The sequence below is a fragment of the Ovis aries genome, chromosome 6, assembly GCF_016772045.2.
Source record: "Ovis aries strain OAR_USU_Benz2616 breed Rambouillet chromosome 6, ARS-UI_Ramb_v3.0, whole genome shotgun sequence".
NCBI lineage: Eukaryota > Metazoa > Chordata > Mammalia > Artiodactyla > Bovidae > Ovis > Ovis aries.
The window spans coordinates 87336308-87359675 of NC_056059.1; the positions used below are offsets into that span (position 1 = coordinate 87336308).

Below are 23368 nucleotides of genomic sequence, written 5' to 3' on the forward strand. Positions count from 1 at the left end.
AAGTAGAAGGTTCAGTTGGATTGGGAGTAGTAGGGACCCGAGTTTAATTTCAGACCCTTGTCACCTCATAACATTCATCATCATATATAAATATACATATAATATATATATATGCAACTTAAGATATACAATATATAAATATATATGTTAAACTATGTTGTATTTATATTATATAGTTTATTTATAAATATATATCATGTTATATTAGATATATCATTGTGTCATGGATGTTTACATACATACATGTATATATGTGGAAATGCTATATAAATTGTTAAGCACTGCACAAATATCTAAAGTTTCATTAATCTCGCAACAGAGCTTTTCTTTCTTTCTACATGTAGATTTAGTTATATACACCACATTAAATCGTCTATGACATACAAAAATCATTTAATACAAAGATGTTGATATAGTGGCAGTTATTGGTCTGTTGTCATCACTGTATGGAGGTTCAATGTATTTGACTTTCACCAACAAAATAATATGGACATATCCCTTTTATAGGCTGTAATTTAATTCACATCAATTAAATTCAGCCAGTATGTTTTTAATGACTCTAACCTGGGTCTCCTACATTGCAGACAGATTCTTTACCATCTGAGCCACCAGGGAAGCCCAAACAACATGCCTTTTATAGGCTGTAATTTATTTCAAATCAATTAAATTTAGCCATAACGTTTTGAATCTACAGTACGTGTTTGGGCACTGTTTTAGGTACTGGGAATACAGAAGTGAGCAATAACTCATTTCTGCCCCTGCATCTCAAATGCTCCCTCTTGAAGCTCTTCCTTCTTTGCTCTCTTGGGGGCCTCTTTCTGGTCGTTGTCTCTTTTTCCCCTCTTCGCACCAATCACCTGGATATTAAAAGTTTTTCATAAATTATGCTTTTAGTTGATAAAACATTCTCCCGAAGAAGTCTGTCAAACTGAAAACTTGTACCAGTATCTCTATTTCATTATTTCTTTTTCTTCTTTCTAACAGAAAAGATCAGAGTGAGAATTATACTGGTGCAGCATTAATTAAGTGTCGGGGAGATTTTGGTTTAGTTTTGACTTTGCTGCTAACTAGCAGGTCATATAATCATGTAGTTTTCCTGAGCTTGTGTTTTTTATGTTGTCAAATGAGAGTCATATTGGGTTGCATTGTTTCTAATATCATTGCATTTTATAGCTCTAAAATTCCATCCCTCTTTGTATATTGGTGTCATCAGCTGCAACTAGAAGAGTTCCATTGATTCTTAACTTTCATCTTAAAATTCTGTGCGAGTACCTATATAGAGTAGAATTCAGGTACAGCATTCTGTTTTTAATTTCAGCCAAATGCAGACTGTACTTTATTTTATGTGACCTCTGGTCCCAGAAATGTGAAGGGATCACAGCTCATTGTATCAGTAGTTCAAAATTGAATGAGATGGACACAGTATTTTCATTTAAGATTCTTAAAGGTTAAGATGGTCATGAATACTTTACCGTCTTTAAAAGGTGGTTATTTCCTTGGGAACAACATATGTGTCCTTTTGGTGATGTCATGGGTTCCTGAGAGACTGTACTGCTGGAGAAAAAGTGTGGTGGGTGTACACCGTGTCACGGAGGAAACTGTCCGGAAAGAAGCATACTGACAATAGTCTACCTTCTAAAACTTCTCCTATATAGGACTTGCCACAGTTACTATTAATTAATTAATCATATATGTGATATTCTTTTTTTCATTTTGTTTACCTCATTGTACTCATTCCCCTGAAGGGAGAGATTATGATTAGTTGAGAACTGATTGCCTTAGAGTCTACTGTTCTAAATATAATAATTTCTTAGAATTATTATGTGATCAAAGTTAGAGGTCTGTGATAGTCCATTTCTTTCTGACTGATGTACAGCTCAGTGTACCCAGGTACCCAGCCCAAGGTAGCCAGCACACCACTGACAAAGCCCGGAAGAGGACCTTTGTTTGATGTTTCAAACTAATTCATCAATACACTGATGCCATCTGCATATAGTTCTCTAGTCCAGACTTCTTGCCTTGTTTGATTGAAAACAAATATTTGGGTGGGTAGTTGGCATCTCAAAGGACTTCCCAGGAGGCGCTAGTGGTAAAGAACCTGCCTACCAAGGCAGAAGATGTAAGAACCACTTTCTTATGCCGATCCCAGGATTGGGATAGATCCCAGGATTGGGAAGAGTCCCTGGAGGAGGGCATGGCAACCTACTCCAGTATTCTTGCCTGGAGAATCCCCAGAGACAGAGGAGCCTGGTGGGCTATATTCCGTAGGGTCACATAGAGTCAGGCACAACTGAAGTGACTTAGCATGCATGCAGGCATCTCAAAGTAAAATGTCAGAAACTGAGCTTCTGATCTTCCCACGTCAGAGGTGCTCTTCCTACAAGGTTCCCCACCACAGTGAACAACTCCATTTTTCTAGTTGCTCAAGCCAGAAAGATTGGAGTCTTTTTGACACCTGTCTTTTCTCTACATCCCTTACTTGATCCACTGGCAAAGCCTATCTAATTTACCCTCAACGTTATTCAGATATTCAGAGTCTCACCATTATCTTGCATTCACTGCTGCCACAACCCTGGTCCAACCCACCATTCTTTTTCATCTAGATGACTGCAGATGCTTTGTAATTAGTCCATCTCCCTGAACCTGCCCTTACTTCCCTCGTGAACTCTACACTGTGATCTCTTGACCTCGTCTCCTACTTCTCTCCTCCTGGTTAGCTCTGCTCTAGCCTCACGGGCTTGGTCATGCTCTCCTGTGTCAGGGCCTTTGCGCTTGAGCTTCCCTTTGTCTGAAATGCTCTCCCTGCGTTCCCACTGTTATCTCTGTGGCCCATTTCCTCACCTCCTTCAGGTCTCTATTCAACCATGACCTCCTCATTGGAAACAAGCAACTTTCCCCAAACTTTCCTATCCCTCATCCTTTATTCTGTTTGTCTTTAGTACTTATCAACGTTTGGCATGTTAACATATCTTGTTATTATCTCTCTCCAATAAAAGTAAAGCTCCATGAGGGCAAGAATTTGGGGTTGTTTTGGTCACCACTATATTCCTAGTGTTTTCAACTATCTGTGACACAGCCCACTGCTGAAAACTGCTTGTTTATAGAATGAATGAATAGAAAAATAGAGCCTTGATTCTTAGCTTACTGCTCCACCCAAATTCTGTTGGGAAGCATGGAGATGGTTGTGTCTCCAGAAGTGATTCAGATTGTCGGTGGGTTTTACTTCCTGCAACATGACTCTGCTTCTGAATATTTTGATAGTAATTTATGACTGCCATTTATGATGTCCAGTTTCCAGGCACGATAGGGATTTTCTTGCCCATGGAAAGCTCCAAAACCTACCAGACTAATAAAAGTTTAAGACTTAAAAGGGACTCATTTTACATATGAAAATGCAGCATGCTTTTTTTGTTTTGGCTAATGTTAAACAGAATTCTTTGCTTTTTGTGAAAACTCCAATCAAAAGGACTATTTTATTCCATAGAGAGCTAACCTGCCCGATCTCTCCAGCTCTGTGTAGTTTCTGCTGTGAGTCCACACCCCATAGAACACAATAACACCCTCTTTAGTATTTACCCTTTTAATGTCTTACACTTTTTTCAGTTGACAAATGATTTCAGTTGACCAAGAATATCCTACATGGAGTCTCAACATTACTGCAGTTTTAGTCCTACTTCAGGAAGTTCAGGTTAGCTCTGTGTCTTAAAAAATAAGGAAAATGCTTTCACTGGTAGGAAAAATATCCCCATTTAAGTCTCACAAAGCACAGTAGTCATGTAAAACCATAAACAAGGGAAGTCTTTATTTATATGACGTTTGAAGTATAGCCAACCCTACCACCCTCTTTTTTCCCACATCTTTTCCCTGATTTTTTCTTTCCTGAAAGTAAGAACTTTGAATTTTCACTAGCTTTTCCAAAGGTAGAATGATCAGACCTGAGAAATATATATAATCAGTGCAATACAGAGAATATTATTTTTCAAAAGAGTATCCTTAGTGTTAGGTCATTAGAATACTGACATTCAGAGACTTCCCTGGTGGTCCAGGAGTTTAGACTCCATGCTTCAACTGCAGGAGGCGCAGGTTTAGAGAACCCTGGTCAGAGAACTAAAATTCCCTGAGTGTGCATGGTATGGCAAAAAGTCAAAAAACCAAAACTTTAATATTGACTTTCAGTGATGTAGCAGTAGTTCTAATGGAACATTTGGTACTAGTGAATGATCCTGTGCTTCTCATTAAGAATTTCTAGGTGACTGTTGTTGTTCAGTTCCTAAGTTATGTCCAACTCTTCGCAACCCGGTGGATTGCAGCACACCAGCTTCTCCGTCCTTCACCGTCTCCTGAAGTTCACTCAAATTCATGTCCATTGAGTGGGGGATGCTATCTAACCGTCTCATCCTCTACTGCCCCCTTCTCCTTTTGCTTTCTATCTTTCCCAGCATCAGGGTCTTTTCCAATGAGTTGGCTTTTCACATCAGGTGGCCAACGTATTGATGCTTGAGCAACAGTCCTTCCAATGAATATTCAGGACTGATTTCCTTTAGAATTGACTGGTTTGATCTCCTTGCAGTCCAAGGGACTCTCAAGAGTCTTCTCCAACACCACAATTTGAAACCATCAATTCTTCGGCGCTCAGTCTTCTTTATGATCCGACTCTTACATCCATACATTACTACTGGAAAAACTATAGCTTCTATGAACTGTTGTCAGCAAAGTGATGTCTCCACTTTTTAATATGCTGCCTAGGTTTGTCATAGCTTTCCTTCTAGGTGACTAGGCATCAGCTAATTGATTCATGAAGCAAACTGGTAAAAGAATAAGTCATGATCCAGTTTTGGTGATGGCCTTAAGCCAGCTAGAAAGGCTGTCACAACCCTCCATGACTCCAAACTCTTTATTTCTGTGAGTCAGGGATGTTTGCCAACATGGTTTTTGGCTTTCAGTTTTCCCTCAGTGAATATTCAGAGGGACCATGTTGGGATTCATCACTGTTATAAGAATCTGTGTTAAAGATCACTTCCCCAGTGAGATGCAAATTCTACTGCCAAACCTGCGTAAAAAAGAAAGACATCACAAGTTTCAATAAACCCAACAAGCCAACAAAGGAAAAGGGTACTGATGTTTCAGTTTTAGTGGGTGACATGGAGGAACAGTTTCTGCTTGGCCGAGTGACCCTGCCTCCCTTTGGAGAACCTGACTTCAGGGCCTGGCCATCAAACATAGCCACATGCCCGTACCCTAGGGTTTTGCAGAGGGACCCAAATCTACACTGAATCCACTATCTCTTCTCCACTGTGTTACTCTGGAAAATTCCATTTGAGACCAGGTTTTTTTTTCTGTAAGAAAAAGGAATTTAATCATCTATGTAATTATATGTGGTTACTACACTGTTTTGCAATAACTTTCACAGTTGATCTAGAAATTTAAGAATTCTCCTTAAAAACATCTTTTATCCCAGATACACACTAGCATTGGCATCTCTTATGTACAATGAGGCATTTATTAGTTAATAAGAAATTTATTATTGTTTTAATAGCTTTATATAGTTGGATTATATTCTAGGGCAAAGGTCATGTCTTTTTTCCACTGTAAAACTGGCATGTTTTTAAGTTAGAGGTCTTCTCTTTTCTTAATTGTATTTAATCACACGATTGGAAAGTTGCAAAATATTCAGTGTTTCCCGTGGGCCTTCTATTTCTTCAACAAACTAGTGAAATACTGTTTGGTTGGCAGTCACTCAAAGTGTGTTAAACTGCAGTGTACTTTATCATTATTCTTCTAAGACCTTGGAAAAAATAAACTTCACCTAATAAACTCTTTCTTCAAGGTTATAACAGTTTTGTGATTGCCAGCATTTAAAAAGCCAACTTCTGAAATTAATTTTTCTGTAACATGTCAAGTAACTAAGACAAAAGGATAAGTAGGGAACTTATTGCAAATATATGGTTATTCATAGTTATTATGAAGGGTAGATAGTAGCTTTTAGTACATTTTACAGTAAAAATGTCTGGTCTTTAGAACTGTAATTACATGGTTCTAAAGCACCTTTACAAATTCGTTGACACATGAATAGGCTGAACTTCGGTACCTTTGCCTTAGCCTTTTCTTTAATGGGTTCTGATTTGAACTGAGTCATTTTCAGTTTTTTCTCAAATTTGTCCTTGATATGTGAGGAAGATAGACATAGCATATATAGTTTCTGGAATGAAACTACCTGCAGTTTGTTTAAATGGGCAAACCATTACTTTATGCCTACATGTTTGAAGTACAGTTCCTTGAACAATTCAAGCAGTGTATTTTAAAAAATTCACCCATTCATTAGTTGGCTGCATCGGGTGCTAGTTGCGGTACACGGGACCTTTCACGGTGGCACACAGACTCTCTGGTTGTGCTCAGTAGTTGTGGTATGTGGGTTTAGTTGCCCCTCAACATATGGGATCTTAGTTCCCAGACCAGGGATTAAACCTGTGTTCCCTGCATGGCAAGGCAGATTCTTAACCACTGGACCACCAGGAAAGTCCCTCAAACAATGTATTTTAAAGGAATTTAGTAGTCATTATCCCAGAATTACCTTGTGCTATTTGCTATACTATGATATGATATCATCACAACATATAGTATTTACTGAAGTCAAACTGAAATAGATACTTAAACTGAACTTTGAGACAATACCTGTCTTTCATAGATTTTAAGGAAATGGCTAGTTTTGAGACTTTACATTCCCATTTCATTATGGTTAAACCTTGACCAAATCTTACTGGTATAATTCAGGAGGTTGAATAATACTATTTTCTAAATCTAAGCTAGTTGGGATTATTTCTAAATATGCTTTTGAAACACGTTCAAAATCGTATTTAAGATGAATTATGGAGAGTAATTGGTCACAAAAGAATGCAATGGTTTTACTCCTTTTTTAAAAAAGAAGGTTTTGTCAAACTTATATTGTTTGGACAATTGAAGATCATGGCAGAAAGAGCTCTTGTCATATACTGTACATAAGTGAGGCTTAGTTTTCTTTTACAAAATGCATTTGGCTATAAGGACTTATGGCAGCTGATAGAAGAGCAAGTGGTCGTCATTCAGGAGAGATGAGAGGGAAGTAAAGGCTGAATATACAGAGCACTCCCATTTACTGACTTTCTAGCTGGCCCTTATTATTCATCTTGGACTTAAATTCTGTGACCAAAGATTCTATCCCTCACATAATAAGAATACTCTTAGAAATAAAAGCAAGACCACTACTACCATCTTTTTGGATAACATAATTATATGCAATTTCGACTAGGTTTCATGTACAGTGGAATCTTCTAGAGTCTCATCTTGAGCGATAGATTATAACATCAAATGTAAATATGATTCACATACTGGTCACCAGTCAACATGTTAGAGATTCTGTAAGTCTGAAAAGGTAATATGCCTGAAGTTAGCCAATGTAATATACTCTGTAAAATGATTACTTTCAAAATAACCCAATTACCTTTTATCCTCTGGGCAAATCCATAGAATTCTATAAGAATGTGATGTGAAGTTGTCATTTTTCTCTCATTTCCATTTACTTCTGTGGTTCTAATACCAACAAAGGTGAAGAACTGCTAATTAACACACACTTACACATGCACAACACACACACACACACACACACACACACACACACACACACAAGAATATTAAAGGTCTTTCTTTCAGAATGTTTCAAAGCTACTTTTGTAGAATAAACAAGGTCCAGTTCTGAAGTTTTAGAACTTTTTGGTGTTGGTTTTTTAATGTGAGGGAAAACATGTGAAAACCTCCACTCCTTATACTTTGGGGGATACAGGAGGAAGGAGGAGGGTCTTAGGGTGGAGGGTGAGGTTCGGGATAAGGTTGTCATTGAAGTGTGAGAAGTTCCTGAATGGGAGAGGAAAGAGGGAATTTAGAATATAGCTAATATACTCATGAATCACATGAGTGTTGGGCTTGATTAGAAATCTGAATTTTCCTTGACATTGTGGCTGATCTGTTGATCTATTTTCACTCATGATTCTAATAATATGTTCTTTTATTCCCCTTGGGAGTGGTGAGCAGTCTATAAATAATACCTTATGTAGAGCTTCCTCTGATCTCTGCCCTTTGTTCTCATCTTCAGTGAGTTGGATGAGTGTTTAGCTTTTCCTAGGAAAACATTTTTCAATCATTAAACTTTTGGTGCAGAGTGTAGGAAAAGAATTTTTAATCCCCTTTTTATCTTGTCCAATATCTTTCAGAGTTTTGAAGTGATAGAAAGCAACATTTTCTCTGGTCATGATATATAGCAAAATCATGATGTTTTCTTGTTTTCCTTTGCCAGTGTAGGAAGAGTCAATATATATAATATGTGGGATATGAAGAGTGTCAAATGTGTTTTGCTCTCATTTCCTTTAACTTTTTGCATTCCTATATATTGTTAAGTTATCAAAATGTCTATAAATCTTAGAAAGAAGAAACTATAAAATAGGGTTATTTGTTCCATTACTAGGATTAATAAGAGATCTGTTATTATCAGATTAGATGCATTGTTTACTGAGCTTGTATATTTTTAAACACACGTGGAGCCAAGCTCGAGGGGTAAAAGCTTCTATTAGCATCTTGATGAGAAGAGAACTTGTGTCAACCTAGAGAGAGTTATTAATATAAGATACAGAAACACATGCTGGCCCTCTTTAAGCATGAAAGGGGAATTTTATATTTGTCTAACCATTTTGCACACCATATTTTTAAATATTTACAATAAATATTGATTCATTACTGATTATTTTACCTTGTATAAACTTGCCTTGTGAAGTTACAACAGAATTCTCACAATAGTGATTATTTTTACACACTGTAGGCTCCACCCACATGCAGAATTTGAAATGCATATTTTTCCTACATTATTTTAAAAAATTGGTTCAGTAATCATTCTTAAAGATTTCATGGTTACATGTAGATAGATATAAAACCAAGGATGCATTGGTTTGTTTTCTTTCTCTCTAACATCAGCGAGAGGAGCAGTCTGGTGAATCTGTTTGGTATATTTATAAAGATAATTCAGTTAATGATAGAATAAGCTTTTAAGACTCCACAAAAGGAGACATTTTGAAAGTGCTGGTGGGGGTGGAACTGGAGAGGTTGGTGTTGCTATTTCCAGAGGTGATGAGAACACTTTTAATTGCTCTTCACTTGACTCTCATGTTTCTAGGTGGATTAAGTTTGAAGAAAAAGTGGAACAGGGTGGAGAGAGATGGAGCAAACCCCACGTGGCCACCTTGTCCCTTCACAGTTTATTTGAGCTGAGGACGTGTATGGAGAAAGGATCCATCATGCTAGACAGGGAAGCTTCTTCTCTCCCGCAGTTGGTGGGTAAGTATGTTGTCTTGAGTTCTTAGCATTTTTTCTGCTCTATCTGCCTCTCCATGAATCTTTCTGAATGCAGATGACTTCTAGTATAAGCAGAGCTGAATATTCTATAGCATTTAATCTCTCTCCTTTTAATTTTTATTATTATTCTAAAAATATTTGCCTATTTATTTTTGGCTGCATCAGGTCTTAGTTGTAGTACTTGTGATCTTCACTGAAGCACATGGGATCTTCCATCGAGGTGCGCAGGCCTCTCTCTAGTTGCAGAATGCGGGTTTTTTGTTGAAGTGCCTGGGTTTAGTAGTTGTAGCAAGTGGGCTTAGTTGCCCTGTGACATGTAGGATCTTAGTTCCCCAAACAAGAATCCAACCTGCATCCCCTGCACTGGAAGGCAGATTCTTAACCACTGGACCACCAGGGAAGTTCGTCTTTCTCTTAAGGTTTATTGCAGAAAATTTGGAAAGTACAGACAAATACTGAGAACAAAATTAAAAAGAAATCGTCCATTGTACTTCTATCTGAGCATAGCTGTTGTTAATATTTTGGCATATTTCCAGTTTTATTTCTAAGTCCTCTCTCTTATGCTTTTCACTTTTATGTTATTTTTAAAATTATAATTGGTACCGTGTTTGCTTGGACAGATTTGCATTCCTTCAGATATTAGCATAGATTGAGGTTTTTAAATAGAACTCTCCCCCCATAGCCTTTGCTATAGTGGACTGGAAGTCTGCACACTAGATTTCTAGAACTTCTTGATCTTAGATATTGTGTTGAGCTTCTCTGGGCCTCAGTTTTGTTATCTGTAAGATAGGGTTTAAATCCTCTGTAAAAAGGAAGCTAGTCTATGTCTAGTCCCTCAGTTGGGTTGATTTTGTAGGTGACAGTCAAGCTTCTTTAGCTGTATGTAGGGAAAATTGGGTGGGGCAAGAAGCCCATGGAACCTTATTGATTAGTGAATGAGTTGGGTTTTGTTGCTGTTGAGGATCATTTGTAGAACCCCCGGCAAGGCACTGGCCTCATGGTGCACGGCAACTTTGGCATCTTTGTGATTAGTATTGTGTGGTGTTGAGTACTGTATCATGTCGAACACCTTGTACACACATTGCTGCATTCCAGAGAGTAGTAACTGTTTTCATTTTCTAGCAAGAACCTGGCCTAAGCTGTCTTATCGTTCAGATTGATGTGCTCAAGACCATGTTTTCCTTAAGCAGAGGTGCTTGTTATTCCGAAAAAAATTCCATAGGTCGGTGACCTCTCCTCCTGTAGGGATGACTGCACTTTTTTAAAGGGCCTGCAGTGTGCTTACTCTGGGACTGTGGGAAGAGGATGTGGATCATGGCCCCACTGACCAGTATAAAATTCTTGTGTGATCTCAAAATTTCTTTTAATATCAGAAGTCAAAGGCTTGCTGTGGGCATCTGTGTCTTTATAGACAGTGGGAAGTCTAGAGCATTTGTATTAGACAAGAAGATTGGTTCTCAAATTGGGTATATATCTTGCTGATCTATACATATCTATGTCCTCTTAAGAGGGCTTGTTAGATTTACAAGGAAGCTCTACACTTGCTTACGGTTCAAGTGGAGAAGAGAGGAAGTCTAATGTGAAGATGCATTGAATAGGTGAATAGAATGAATTCAGTTCAGCTCGGTCGCCCAGTCGTGTCCAACTCTTTGCAACCCCATGAATTGCAGCACGCCAGGCCTTCCTGTCCATCACCATCTCCCGGAGTTCACTCAAACTCACACCGGTTGAGTCGGTGATGCCATCCAGCCATCTCATCCTCTGTCATCCCCTTTTCCTCCTGCCCCCAATCCCTCCCAGCATCAGAGTCTTTTCCAATGAGTCAGCTCTTCACATGAGGTGGCCAAAGTACTGGAGTTTCAGCCTTAGCATCATTCCTTCCAAAGGACACCCAAGGCTGATCTCCTTTAGAATGGACTGGTTGGATCTCCTTGCAGTCCAAGGGACTTTCAAGAGTCTTCTCCAATACCACAGTTCAAAAGCATCAGTTCTTCGGTGCTCAGCTTTCTTCACAGTCCAACTCTCACATCCATACATGACCACTGGAAAAACCATAGCCTTGACTAAACAGACCTCTGCTGGCAAAGTAATGTCTCTGCTTTTGAATATGCTATCTAGGTTGGCCATAACTTTTCTTCCAAGGAGTAAGCGTCTTTTAATTTCATGGCTGCAATCACCATCTGCAGTGATTTTGGAGCCCCCTAAAATAAAGTCTGACACTGTTTCCACTGTTTCCCCATCTATTTCCCATGAAGTGATGGGACCAGATGCCATGATCTTCGTTTTCTGAATGTTGAGCTTTAGGCCAACTTTTTCACTCTCCTCTTTCACTTTCATCAAGAGGTTTTTTAGTTCCTCTTCACTTTCTGCCATAAGGGTGGTGTCATCTGCATATCTGAGGTTGGTTTATGCATTTATTCAGCAGTGGTACATGGCCTTCTACCATGTACCAGACACTATTCTGGGCCCTGGAATTAGGTTTGCAAGTCTACCACTTTGTAAATGGAATATGTTACAAATCCATGTCCACATAAATAAGTAGTGAGAAGATAATATAGGAAATACAGCTTTCTACAGAATTTTTCATAGTTGACAAAGCAGGTGAGCCTGAAAACGGACCTTTGATATGTGAGAAGAGATGTTGGTTTATTGTATCCAGGGAAGATCTGCAAAGACAGAGAAGCAAAGGAAAGGAATGGTTTTCTAGGCTATTTGTTTCACTGACTTATTTGCATTTGTTAAAAGCTGCAAGTGAGATTGTTATCTAAAAATGTATCATGGTTAATGAAAACCAATCCAATTTTTGAGTGAGAATCACAATTTCTGTATTTTCAGGCTTTAAGAACTAATGTAGAGCAAAGATGTCTGAATTTAGAAATGCCTAAAGGCAGAGCCAAATGGGATTAAACTTGTGACTGGGCAATGGATCGGCAAGATCCATAGGGGGAGAATATGTGTTGTGGTTTAAGGGTCATTGAGGTTTCCTGTGTTAAATAAAAAAGTCCTACCTTAGACCATGGTTACTTCCTGTAATTCCACTATTTGGAGATTCATTTCACTGAACCCAGGGTTTGTTCTCTATTAAAATATACCTACTCTCTGGCAGAGGTATGTATTCATTCCATGACAGGCAGAGTGATGTCGTAGAGAGAATGTTGGATTTAAAGTTGAGGAGTGGTTAATTAGGGTCTACCTTTTGTAGCATGTATGACCATGGACAAGGCTCATTACTTAACTCTTCATCAGTCTCTGTATATTATCCATGGAGGTGGATAAAGGTAGACCTCTCAGGGTTTTTGATAGAATTGAATGAGAATCTCAGATGTAATTGTTCTTACTTCCATGACTATTCCAGGATAAAGTTTACCTAGCAAGACCTGAGTATAGACTGAGTCAGGTCAAGAGATGCTCAGAGACTTCATGAACAGGAGGAAAGATTCTGAAAGGTATAGTGGATAGAGCTAGAAACAACCTCATAGCTTCTTTGCTCTGCCTGAAGATGATCAACAAGGGTGATGAATGTTAAAATTGAATTATATACTTGTGCTTTTTTATTAAACTGTCTTCTAGATCTTCAGAACCTGAAAAAAGCTGTCTTACAGAGTTTCTGGTCTTCAGTAATTTGCTGACCCTTTCCATGTGGTAGAAGACCAAGTCCCACATGATATTGGAGCCTCATTAACCAATAGCCAAAGAGAGAGTTTCTGGTATCTACTACCTTTAGGTAGCATAGTCAGTAAAGAATTTGCCTACAGTGCAAGAGACCCCGGGTTTGATCCTTGAATTGGGAAGATACCCTGAAGAGGGAAATGGCAAACCACTCCAGTGTTCTTGCCTAGGAAACATCATGGACAGAGGAGCCTGGCAGGCTATAGTCCATGGGTCTAAGAGTTGGACATGACTTAGCCACTAAATCACCACCAAGAAAAGTTCATCAAGCAGTTTACATTCTCACTTTCATTTTCCATTACTTTTTGTTTATCAGTTGTGGCTTTTTTTCTCTGGCCTCCACATGTTTGCTTTAATACAGTCATTCAGTTTTAAAATTGGACACCACTAGGTCGCTTTGAAGTGTCATCACGTAGTATTATGCCTGCTGTACCACTCCTGAGGCAAGTGGGAGAGAGACAGCGGTGTCATTCTGGAGCTGATAACACAGAAAAACAATTCAGAGGCAAATAACGTACTTTACAAGGAAAATAAAGAAAGAACAAAAATGGACCAGATTTGGAGGAGTAGAGAAAAAAGCCTGTTTGAGAGAGTGTCAGTGACTGAAAGAAATGCTTAAAAGTCTTCTGACAGAATCAAAGCTTTACAGCAGATTAAACAACATGAAAGAACAAAAAACTGCCATGATATCAAGTGGTAAAAATTGGTGAGGTACCTTGAGTTACTGCCATTATTTGATTATTAAAAAATCTTTTTCTCACAGAGGATGCAGTCCGTTATTGTCTCCTGAATGGTGCTATTATTCAGAGTTGAGAATTATGTGCAGCTATGTCTTAAGATACATCTCCTCTTCACCCCACTTTTATTTCCACAAAAGAGAAGAGAAAGAAATCATGGCAAGTGTGATTATATGAAACAAACAATAGCATGATTTTAGTCCTTTTTTGCAGCCTACCTGCTACTTCTTCTCAGTCACCTCCAAGGGGCACCCTCCCTTTTTAAGTGCAAAGTCACCACCATATGAGGCCACAAGCTGTGCCTGAAGCTGTGTCACTTCTCACACTTGTGTACAAAACTCAGCCTCATTCTGATTCTTCCCAGGACCTAGTTTTTCTTCCTGAAGATCCCCTTCTAAACACTAATAGAAAATTTGTCTTATTTAATGGATAATGTCATTGTATAGGTTATTTTGATAGCTTCATTATTGCAATCATATTATTATTTTACACTTAAAGAATGTCATTGACATATGAAGCCAAGTGCGTGGGAATTTTCCTCCGCTCCTAAGTTAAAAAAAATTTATAAGCCATTTCAGGTATTATGATGGGAAATGATTAGGAAAATGTAGTTCTATTTTTGGAGCTCTAATTTTTATATTTAAAGGCATTCCTGAGCTGTGCATGTTGGCAGATATATTAGTCATGTTATTTCTTGCTTTTAACACCTTTTATATTTTCAAAATGATAATATATTTATTTTTCATCACAAAAGTAAAATATGTTCATTTTTAGTAATGCAGAAAAAATGTAGCACATGAAAATCAAAATACCATTAATCTTATCTTAGAGATATTTTTCTCAACAGTTTTTGGGTACATCTCTGTTTACACATATGAAATTTATTTTAGAGCTGGAATCATACCATAACCCTCTAATCTGCCCTTCCTTACTGAAAAACATAGTAGGAATATTTCCATGTTACTAAACATAAATATAAACATCATTTTAATGGCTGCAAAATAGTTATTAACCTATAATTGGGCTTTTAAGTTGCCGTCAAGTGTTTATCATAAAGACAAGAAATGAACATTTTTGTTATTCTTTTGTGAAATTGCTTATTTCTTGATTATGGGTTTCTAATGGTGAAATATTCAAAGGGTTTGAACATTGTAAAGGGGTTTGTTTTGTATTGCCCAAGTAGCCTTCGAGAAAGCTTGTCCTGGTTGTTACTGTCGTCATTGACACTGTCTATTACATAAGACATTCACATCGCTGGAGACTGGTCTTTTAAATTTTGCCAACTGGATAGATTAACATAAAATGGGTTACATTTGTATAGATCTGAGTTCGGTTAGTCTTGAAACTGTATATTTCTTGGGCTTTTGCGTGTTTTTTAAAAGAATATTACCCTTAATCTTTTTGGGGGGGAGAATGACCATCTTTCTCTTCATTTTTTTTTCCCCGTTTGGTCTAGTGTTTCCTTTTAAAATATGGAGAAGTATTGTGTGATATGGAAAAAGATCTAAACTGTGAATCAGAAAACTTGGTTTAATTTGGAGTCAGGGGGGTGGGGCATTGCCCTATTAAAGCTGTGTCTGTGAGTGTCTCCTCTCTTGCGCTTTCTTTCATCTGTTTAAGAGTTTGAACTTGATGCTTTTTTGAATTTCCTTTCACCTCTGGGAACATTTTGAGCAGGCGCTTTCTCTCTCTATTGGTAGTGTTGGTGGGATTTCGAATATTGAAGGCTTAATTTCAGTGTAGCTGTAAAATGTTAACTGCCTCCACTTTCCTTGAAAGGTTTTGTAGTTTATGCTTAAGAGACCCCTGTAATGTGGGCCATTTTTATGGAAACTTAATAAAGGGCATAAGCTACACAGATGTTTTAATGTGTTCTAACTGGTGATTTCCAGAAATTAGTAACAGAGGGCTGGCTGTGCATTATATATGGATTAGTTTGAGATTACAGGGGAAGGCAAGAATAGAGGGAGGCCGTGCCAAGAAAGGGTAGATAAGAAACACTTTAATCCACAACCCTGAAATTAGAGTAGGAGTTTGATATGCTGGCAGTAGATATGCCAGGGCTGTATGTTTATTTTTATGGTTCTTCTGTAAAATGGACTTTCCACTTTGATTGAGACTTCAAGGGAAAGGAGAGAGGTTTGTGTTCAGTAGCACTTAATTATTTTAATATGGAACAGAGGGTTAATTATAATTACAGGATCTGTTCTGAGAGTTTTACTGAGTAAGGGTTGTGTAGTTAAAAATACTCAGAGCTATCACTCTCAAGCCAAAACATTCCTATGGTAGAAACGCTTCCTGCCTTTCCTAGGCTGTCTACAAAGTGGTCCAGTGATATGTGACATTGACAGCATCTGTGTAAGGCATGTGATGGAAAGCCTGGATTCAGCCTCTCCTTGGATCCCAGGAAGTTGACTGTGCACTGTGTGAACTGTCAGCTCTCACAGTGAGACCAGTTCTATGAGTGCTTGTTAAAAAGAGGACTCATGAGAGGTACAGTCATGCTCAAACAAAGCCCCTTGAACATCTGTAACTTCTCTTTGCAAAAAGAGATGTCCGTGTTTGGAAGATGCTGTTGTCCTATCAGTACCCATTAATTTTCTTGTCAGACTTTTGGAGAAGAAGAGCTTTTGTTCTCTCCTCCACTTTTGTATACAGAGAAGTTTGTGCAAGAGGACAGTAATTGACGTGTGCTCGATGCAGCCATGTGTCTGCAAAAGGTGGGCCCGGGACCCGTTGTTCTGGTTCTCTGCTGGGGACCCAACTCCTAACCACAGACATGAGGTGGTGTTCCACCATTGCCTATTTCATACAGATTCTGTGATAGTTTCTCCTGTGCCCCGTTTTGGACAAAGGAGTATCAACCTGTGGTGTGACATTACAGGGGGATGCCACCAGGCTACATTTATGTCCTACTGCTGACATGTTGATTTGTGGGAAAGAGGACTTCTTGTTTTCTGATAGAGTAAAACATGTCCTTCAAGCAGACACACTCATGGAGCAATTTCTATGAAGCACATTCATCCTTTCTAGTTAGAACCATTCTGGAAAATAAAAGAGTGAATAGAAATTTGGGGGAAAGATTTTTCTAAGATTATTTTATTTTATTATATTGTATTGAGGCATAGTTGACATACAATATTGTATTGGTTTCAGGTGTACAACATTATGAATTGGCATTTATATACTTTATGGATTGGCTTCCCTGGTGGCTCAGAGGTTAAAGCGTCTGCCTCCAATGCAGGAGACCTGGGTTCAGTCCCTGGGTTGGGAAGATCCCCTGGAGAAGGAAATGGCAACCCACTCCAGTATTCTTGCCTGGAGAATCCCCTGGACGGAGGAGCCTGGTAGGCTACAGTCCACGGGGTCTCAAAGAGTCGGACACAACTGAGTGACTTCACCTTCCTTCCTTCACCTTCATGAATTGACAACCATGAAAAGTCTAGTAACTGTCTGTCACCATACAGAGTTATTAGCATATTATTATTGATGGTATTCCCTGTGCTATCATTACATTATGTGGTTTATTTATTTCAGAATGAATTTTATACCTCTTAATCCCTTTCATCTGCATCGCCCACCCTTTCATCTCTCCCGTACTCTGGCAACCACTATTTTCTCTGTGTCTTTTGGTCATGTTCTGTTTTTGTTCATTTGTTTTGTAGATTCCACAAGTGAAATTTATTTTGTAGATTCCATAAATGACATCATTTGGTATTTGTGTTTCTGTCTGACTTATTTCACCTAGTGTAATACTCTTTAGATCCATCCATATAGTTACAAAAAGCAAGATTTCAGTCCTTTTTTATGGCTAAGTAATACTTCATTTTATATATATATGTGGGCTGCCGTCTATGGGGTCGCACAGAGTCAGACACGACTGAAGCGACCTAGCAGTAGCAGCAGCAGCAGCAGCAGCAGCAGCAGCAGCAGCAGCGTATATATATACATATACATATACACACATATATATTAAAGTTATATATCACATTTTCTTTGTCCATTCGTCTGTCAGTGCAAACTTAGGTTGCTTTTATACCTTGGCTATTGTAAATAATGCTGCAGTGAATATAGGGGTGCATATATTGTTTTGAATTAGTGTTTTGTTTTCTTTGTCCAAGAATCTAGAAATTGAATTGCTGGGCTGTGTGATTGTCCTATTTTTAGTCTTTTGAGGAACCTCCGTACTATTTTCTGTAGTGGCTGCACCAATTTACATTCCCACCAACAGTATGCTGCTGCTGCTAAGTCACTTCAGTCGTGTCTGACTCTGTGCGACCCCATAGACGGCAGCCCACCAGGCTCCCCCATCCCTGGGATTCTCCAGGCAAGAACACTGGAGTGGGTTGCCATTTCCTTCTCCAATGCATGAAAGTGAAAAGTGAGAGTGAAGTTGCTCAGTTGTGTCCTGCTCTTCGTGACCCCATGGACTGCAGCCTACCAGGCTCCTCCGTCCACGGGATTCTCCCCACGGGATTCTCCAGGCAAGAACACTGAAGTGGATTGCCATTTCCTTCTCCAAGGGTTCCCTTTTTGCCACATCCTCACTAACACTTGCTAATTTGTTGTCTTTTTGATGGTAACGTTCTGATAGGTGTGATATCTCCTTGTGGTTTTGATTTGCATGTCCCTGATGATTAGTGATGTTGAACACCTTTTCAGGTGTCTGTTGGCCATCTATATGTCTTCTTGGAAAAACATCCATTCTGATCTTCTGCCCACTTAAAAATTAAACTTTTTGAAATTTTTTTTGATATTGAAATATGTGAGTTCTTTAGTACTTTAGATGTTAACCCCTATTAAATATATTATTTTCAAATATCTTTTCCCATTCAGTAGGTTGTCTTTTTGTTTTGTTGATGGTTTCTTTTACTGTGCAAAAGCTTTTTATTTTGATGTAGTTCCATTTGTTTATTTTTGCTTTTGTTGCCTTTGCCTGAGGAGACAGATCTAAAAAAATATATTACTGACACTGAAGTCAGAGAGTATATTGCCTATGTTTTTTCCATGAGTTTTATGGTTTGAGGTGTTACATTTACGTCTTTAACCCATTTGAGTTTATTTTTGTAAACAGTGTGAGAAGGTAGTTTAAAGCTAGTAGAAATTTTAGGTTTTTTTTTTTTTTTTTTGTAGAAAAACTAAGATATTAAACTTTCTAGAAAATTCTGGTCAGGTTATACTTTAAAATGAATAATAGAATATGTGGTAAAGGCTTTATTTGGATCTAAACAGGAAGAATAAACCTCCCTTCTTAGAAAAGACTAAGGTATAATTTTGTACTTTAACCTTTCTTTCACTGGATTAATTAGTGTTCAAATAACCTGATGTGGGCAAAGGTATTATCTTTTTTTTTTTTTTAACTTTGTCTTATTATAAGGAACTTACGCAAGGATTTGGGAGAATAGATTAAGAAAATCAGTAATGACATGATGCTAAATTTTATATAGTCTCTTCAAGATTTTTTCGTATCATTTATATTTCTGGCACACTTCCTATGAAAGAGTACATGAAATTTTCTAATCTTTTAAACAATTGGAAAGCATAATTTATTGTGTTACTCATAGAAGAATGTGATTAATATGAATTCACTCTCAACCAGGATTGAAAAAAATTTACAAGACAGATCTTCCTCTCCAAAGATGTAATTAATAGTGGAATATTTCTAACTCTCTTTAATGCCAGTAGCACTATACCCTGTATCTTTACCTTCACAGAAAGTGGGAATTTGGAAATTGAAAAATAATATATTGATTTGAGGATAACATCCATAAAATTAGAGTTTAAAAATTTAGTTAAACAACTTACTAAAAAATGAGTTAAAAAAATTTACCTTTGTGGTCTTGTGACTGAATTTTGGTTTCGCTTTGTTTTTATTTCAGAGATGATTGTTGACCATCAGATTGAGACAGGCCTATTGAAACCTGACCTTAAGGATAAGGTGACCTATACTTTGCTCCGGAAGCACCGGCATCAAACCAAGAAATCCAACCTTCGATCCCTGGCTGACATTGGGAAGACCGTCTCCAGTGCAAGTAGGATGTTTACCAACCCTGATAATGGTAATGCAGGGGCCGCCTGGCTGCTGCTCTTTCTTACCTGTCTTCCTCACTGGACTCCACCTCTTGTCACCTTTTTTTAAAAATCCCTCTTTTTATTTCTTCTTTTCTCAACTCATATGCCACAACCATTTCATAGTGACATGTTTTAACCAACTGGGCAGATTGGCAGTCTTGTTGGAAAGATTTCAGCAATTACTATAGGCTGCAAATGCCAAGACGCCATGGTTGCTCCATATACCTCGATTCTGATTGACTGAGGGGGTTTGGTAATAATGCAGTGATGAAACAACTGAATGTTTCCAATGAATCAGCATGCCTGTATATTATTGAGTACATCAAGGAATATGCTTTTGACATGGTAGTTTGTCAGAATTAGGAGGACAGACTAAGCTTTGATAGGTAGTCTGAAATCTCGCATTGTGAAGTGTTTGCTTGATATATGAGATGGTGTCCAGCCTATAAATGGTCATTCATCAAAATAAGGTTCAATATTATTTTTACTGCTTAAAAAAACCAATCTGCTCTTTTGCTACATGATAGATGTGAGAATAGTTATTCAGGTAGGATATTAGACCTATTATGTAATAATAGGAAAGGCCCTGTGTTTTATTTACACTCTTCTACATTTACCAGAATTTCTTGCAAAGTGTCTGTCTTCTGTATCATTGTCTTTGTTTTGAATGAATTTCATAATTGGGTGTAGGCTGAGAAGGGAGAAGTTATTCTCATGAGGTATGGAAAATTAAGGTGTAAAGACCTGCTAAGGATTGGACTGGTCAAACTAGGCCTCTTCCATCCCACCCCCAGTCTTTTTGGTGTTAAGAAAAATGAGTAGAGAAGGGAACTTTTAATTTGCTGTTCTCAGCTGCACTTTCAGAATAATATAAAACATGTTGTCATAGAAAAGATGGACTAAGTGAAGTGTATAAACTGAATTCTAACTCAGTTGACTCTATTTCTGGAAATTGAGTTTTCTTACTTAATATTAAAATTAATGGCTTTCTGGGAGAGAGCTTACTATTAGCAAACTTTGCTATATTTTTGAATCATTCCACATTGTTTTTTTAAATGAGTGTTTAGTAAATAAGCAGAATCAGATGAAAAGTTCAATTCTGTTGAGTAACTTTTATATTTATGTCATTGCTGCTGTGTTTCTCTTTTTGAAGCACACCAGGTTATAAATAATTAAAATAAGAATACTCTTTAAAGAGCATTCACAAAAGGAAGAATCTAATCTAGAACATTCCTATGACAATTTGATGGTTCTATCACATCTGGAATATTGCTGCTGACAGGAAATGTTTTGATTTCTCTGCATCTCCCATTTTATTTATTTTTTAAATTGCATTTTGAATAGTTTCATGGCTGGAAATGTTATGTGATAAACAGTTTGTTGAAACTGATGTCACAAATAATTTTAAGAACAAATCATACTTTAAAAATTATGGCATTTAAAGTACAAGTCTCTTTTTTAGTATCTTATTTGTTAACCTCTGTCTCACATAAAATGAAATTTTATGGAGATTTATTTTTTATCACGAAGTCAGCGGTAGTATTAAAAAAGCAAGCATTGTTTTCAAATGTTGTTATATTTGCAATGAGAAGAGGAACGAGTATGGCAGAGCAAGGGTGCCTTCACCACCAGTGTGGTATGAGCTTAATTTTCCTGGATGTGTAGGTAGAGTAAAAGTTAGGAACGGTTGGGTCTTTGTGGCAGTATCTTGTGCTTTAGGGGAGAGTATTTGGATGTGAAATACAATTAATGAGCTGATACTGCTCGTCATTCAGTCTTTTATCCTATCAGTAGATCTTTGTACTTCAGAGAAAAGTTGCAGTTGCCTTCATCACTCAGCTTCTCACATGTGAAATGCCTCAGATGCTGGGCAGAGGCAAGCAGGAAGTGCAGCTGATTCTTTTTCTTTCGGACTTGTCAGCTGATCAGCTAACACCCTAAAGCATGGAATATGACTATGCCTTTAAAACATGTTGTTTTGGCCTTTTAAATATCTAGAGGCAAGTTTTGCCTTGAGAAATAGTATGAGAATGACTTTCAGGTGATTTCAAAATACATTATAAATTATCAGATGGCAAATTTTTGATTTTCTAGAGGCACTTGTTCTTAACTTGCAAGTTTATACATAAAGTTATCTTTGTATGTTAGGATTCAAATACTTAATATCTTTAACAACTATGAAATGTTCTTAGGATAAAATTCTAAAAAAGTATAGAACATTTCCTACTACTTTAATAAATCGGAATCTTTTATCTATGGTAGTTGGAATAGATTCTAATATCTCCATGTAAAAATGTAGATAAACTTAGCACCTTGGTTTTCTATCACAGACTAGAATATAGACTCAGAGTGCTGCCAGGTGTAGTTATAAGAATACCAGTACAGTTAATGGCTGAAATCTTTGGAGTTACTCTAGAATTGGAAATTTTTTCATTCCCTAGTCATGTGCCACCTCTTATATCCTTGCAAGGGCCAGTTGTTATCAGGAATTTTGAGGACTGTTTGTTAAACACAGCGACTATTAAAATTAGATTATATAAACATACAATTAGATATTAATATTAAAAATAATGTTAACGAATACTCAAAATGCACTGTGAAGTAAAGTCGCTCAGTCGTGTCCGACTCTTTGCGACCCCATGGACTGTAGCCTACCAGGCTCCTCCCTCCATGGGATTCTCCAGGCACGAGTACTGGAGTGGGGTGCCATTTCTCCTGCTTATTTTACTATAGGCTGCGCTATAAAATAGTGTGTTACTGTTACTTCTTCCCAAATCTACATTCAGGGACTTTATACTGGAAGCTTGCAGTCAGTCCTGATGGTGGTGTAAACACCATAGACATCAGCAAATACTACAAATCAGCACTTGATATATTGTTTTGTCAGTTATTTACAACTTTAAAAAGAGTTAGAGAAAATGCTAATAATGCAGGTTAAGCTTACCTATGTAATATTGATAGCCAATGTCTTAGCTTGGGCTCCTATAATATGTTACCAAAGATTGTTATAAATACTTAAAGAACAAGCATTTATTTCTCACAGTTCTGGAAGCTGGGAAACCCAAGATCAAGAAGCCACAAATGCGGTTCTTGGTGAGGGCCCACTTTGGCTTGTAGGTGGTCACCTTATCATTCTATCTTCAGGTGGAGGAGAGAAATCGATCATCTTTCTCCTATTTCTTTTTATAAGGATGCTCTCATTCTATCTTCAGGTGGAGGAGAGAAATCAATCATCTTTCTCCTATTTCTTTTTATAAGGATGCTCTTATGGGAGCCAAAATTTATATGCTGAAATCCTAACCCCCAGTGTAATGGTACTAGGAGGAGGGGCATTTGGGGCAGAGTCTTCATAAATGGAATTAGCACCCTTTACATCTAGGGTTAGGATTTCAGCATATGAATTTTGGGAGAATGAAAGCATTCAGTCCATAACAACTGTTAGAATGTGAATTGTACAAGGAATTGAGGAAATATTCTTTCAGTATTAAAAAACTTTTAGTCATTTTAATGAAGGA

The 23368-nt window shown here is 37.7% G+C and overlaps 1 protein-coding gene across 7 annotated transcripts in view; it reads left to right on the plus strand.

The window, feature by feature from the left end:
- Nucleotides 1-23368, plus strand: part of SLC4A4 (solute carrier family 4 member 4) — a 370587-nt gene that overhangs the window by 155560 nt on the left and 191659 nt on the right. For 4 of the 7 annotated variants that reach the window (XM_042251504.2, XM_042251503.2, XM_060417184.1 and 1 more), the window contains exons 5-6: nucleotides 9197-9357; nucleotides 19661-19840. In XM_042251504.2, coding sequence (XP_042107438.1) covers nucleotides 9197-9357; nucleotides 19661-19840 — 341 coding nt within the window. The remainder of the gene's footprint in view (nucleotides 1-9196; nucleotides 9358-19660; nucleotides 19841-23368) is intronic. The other 3 variants (XM_060417186.1, XM_060417185.1, XM_042251502.2) reach the window with 1 other exon arrangement.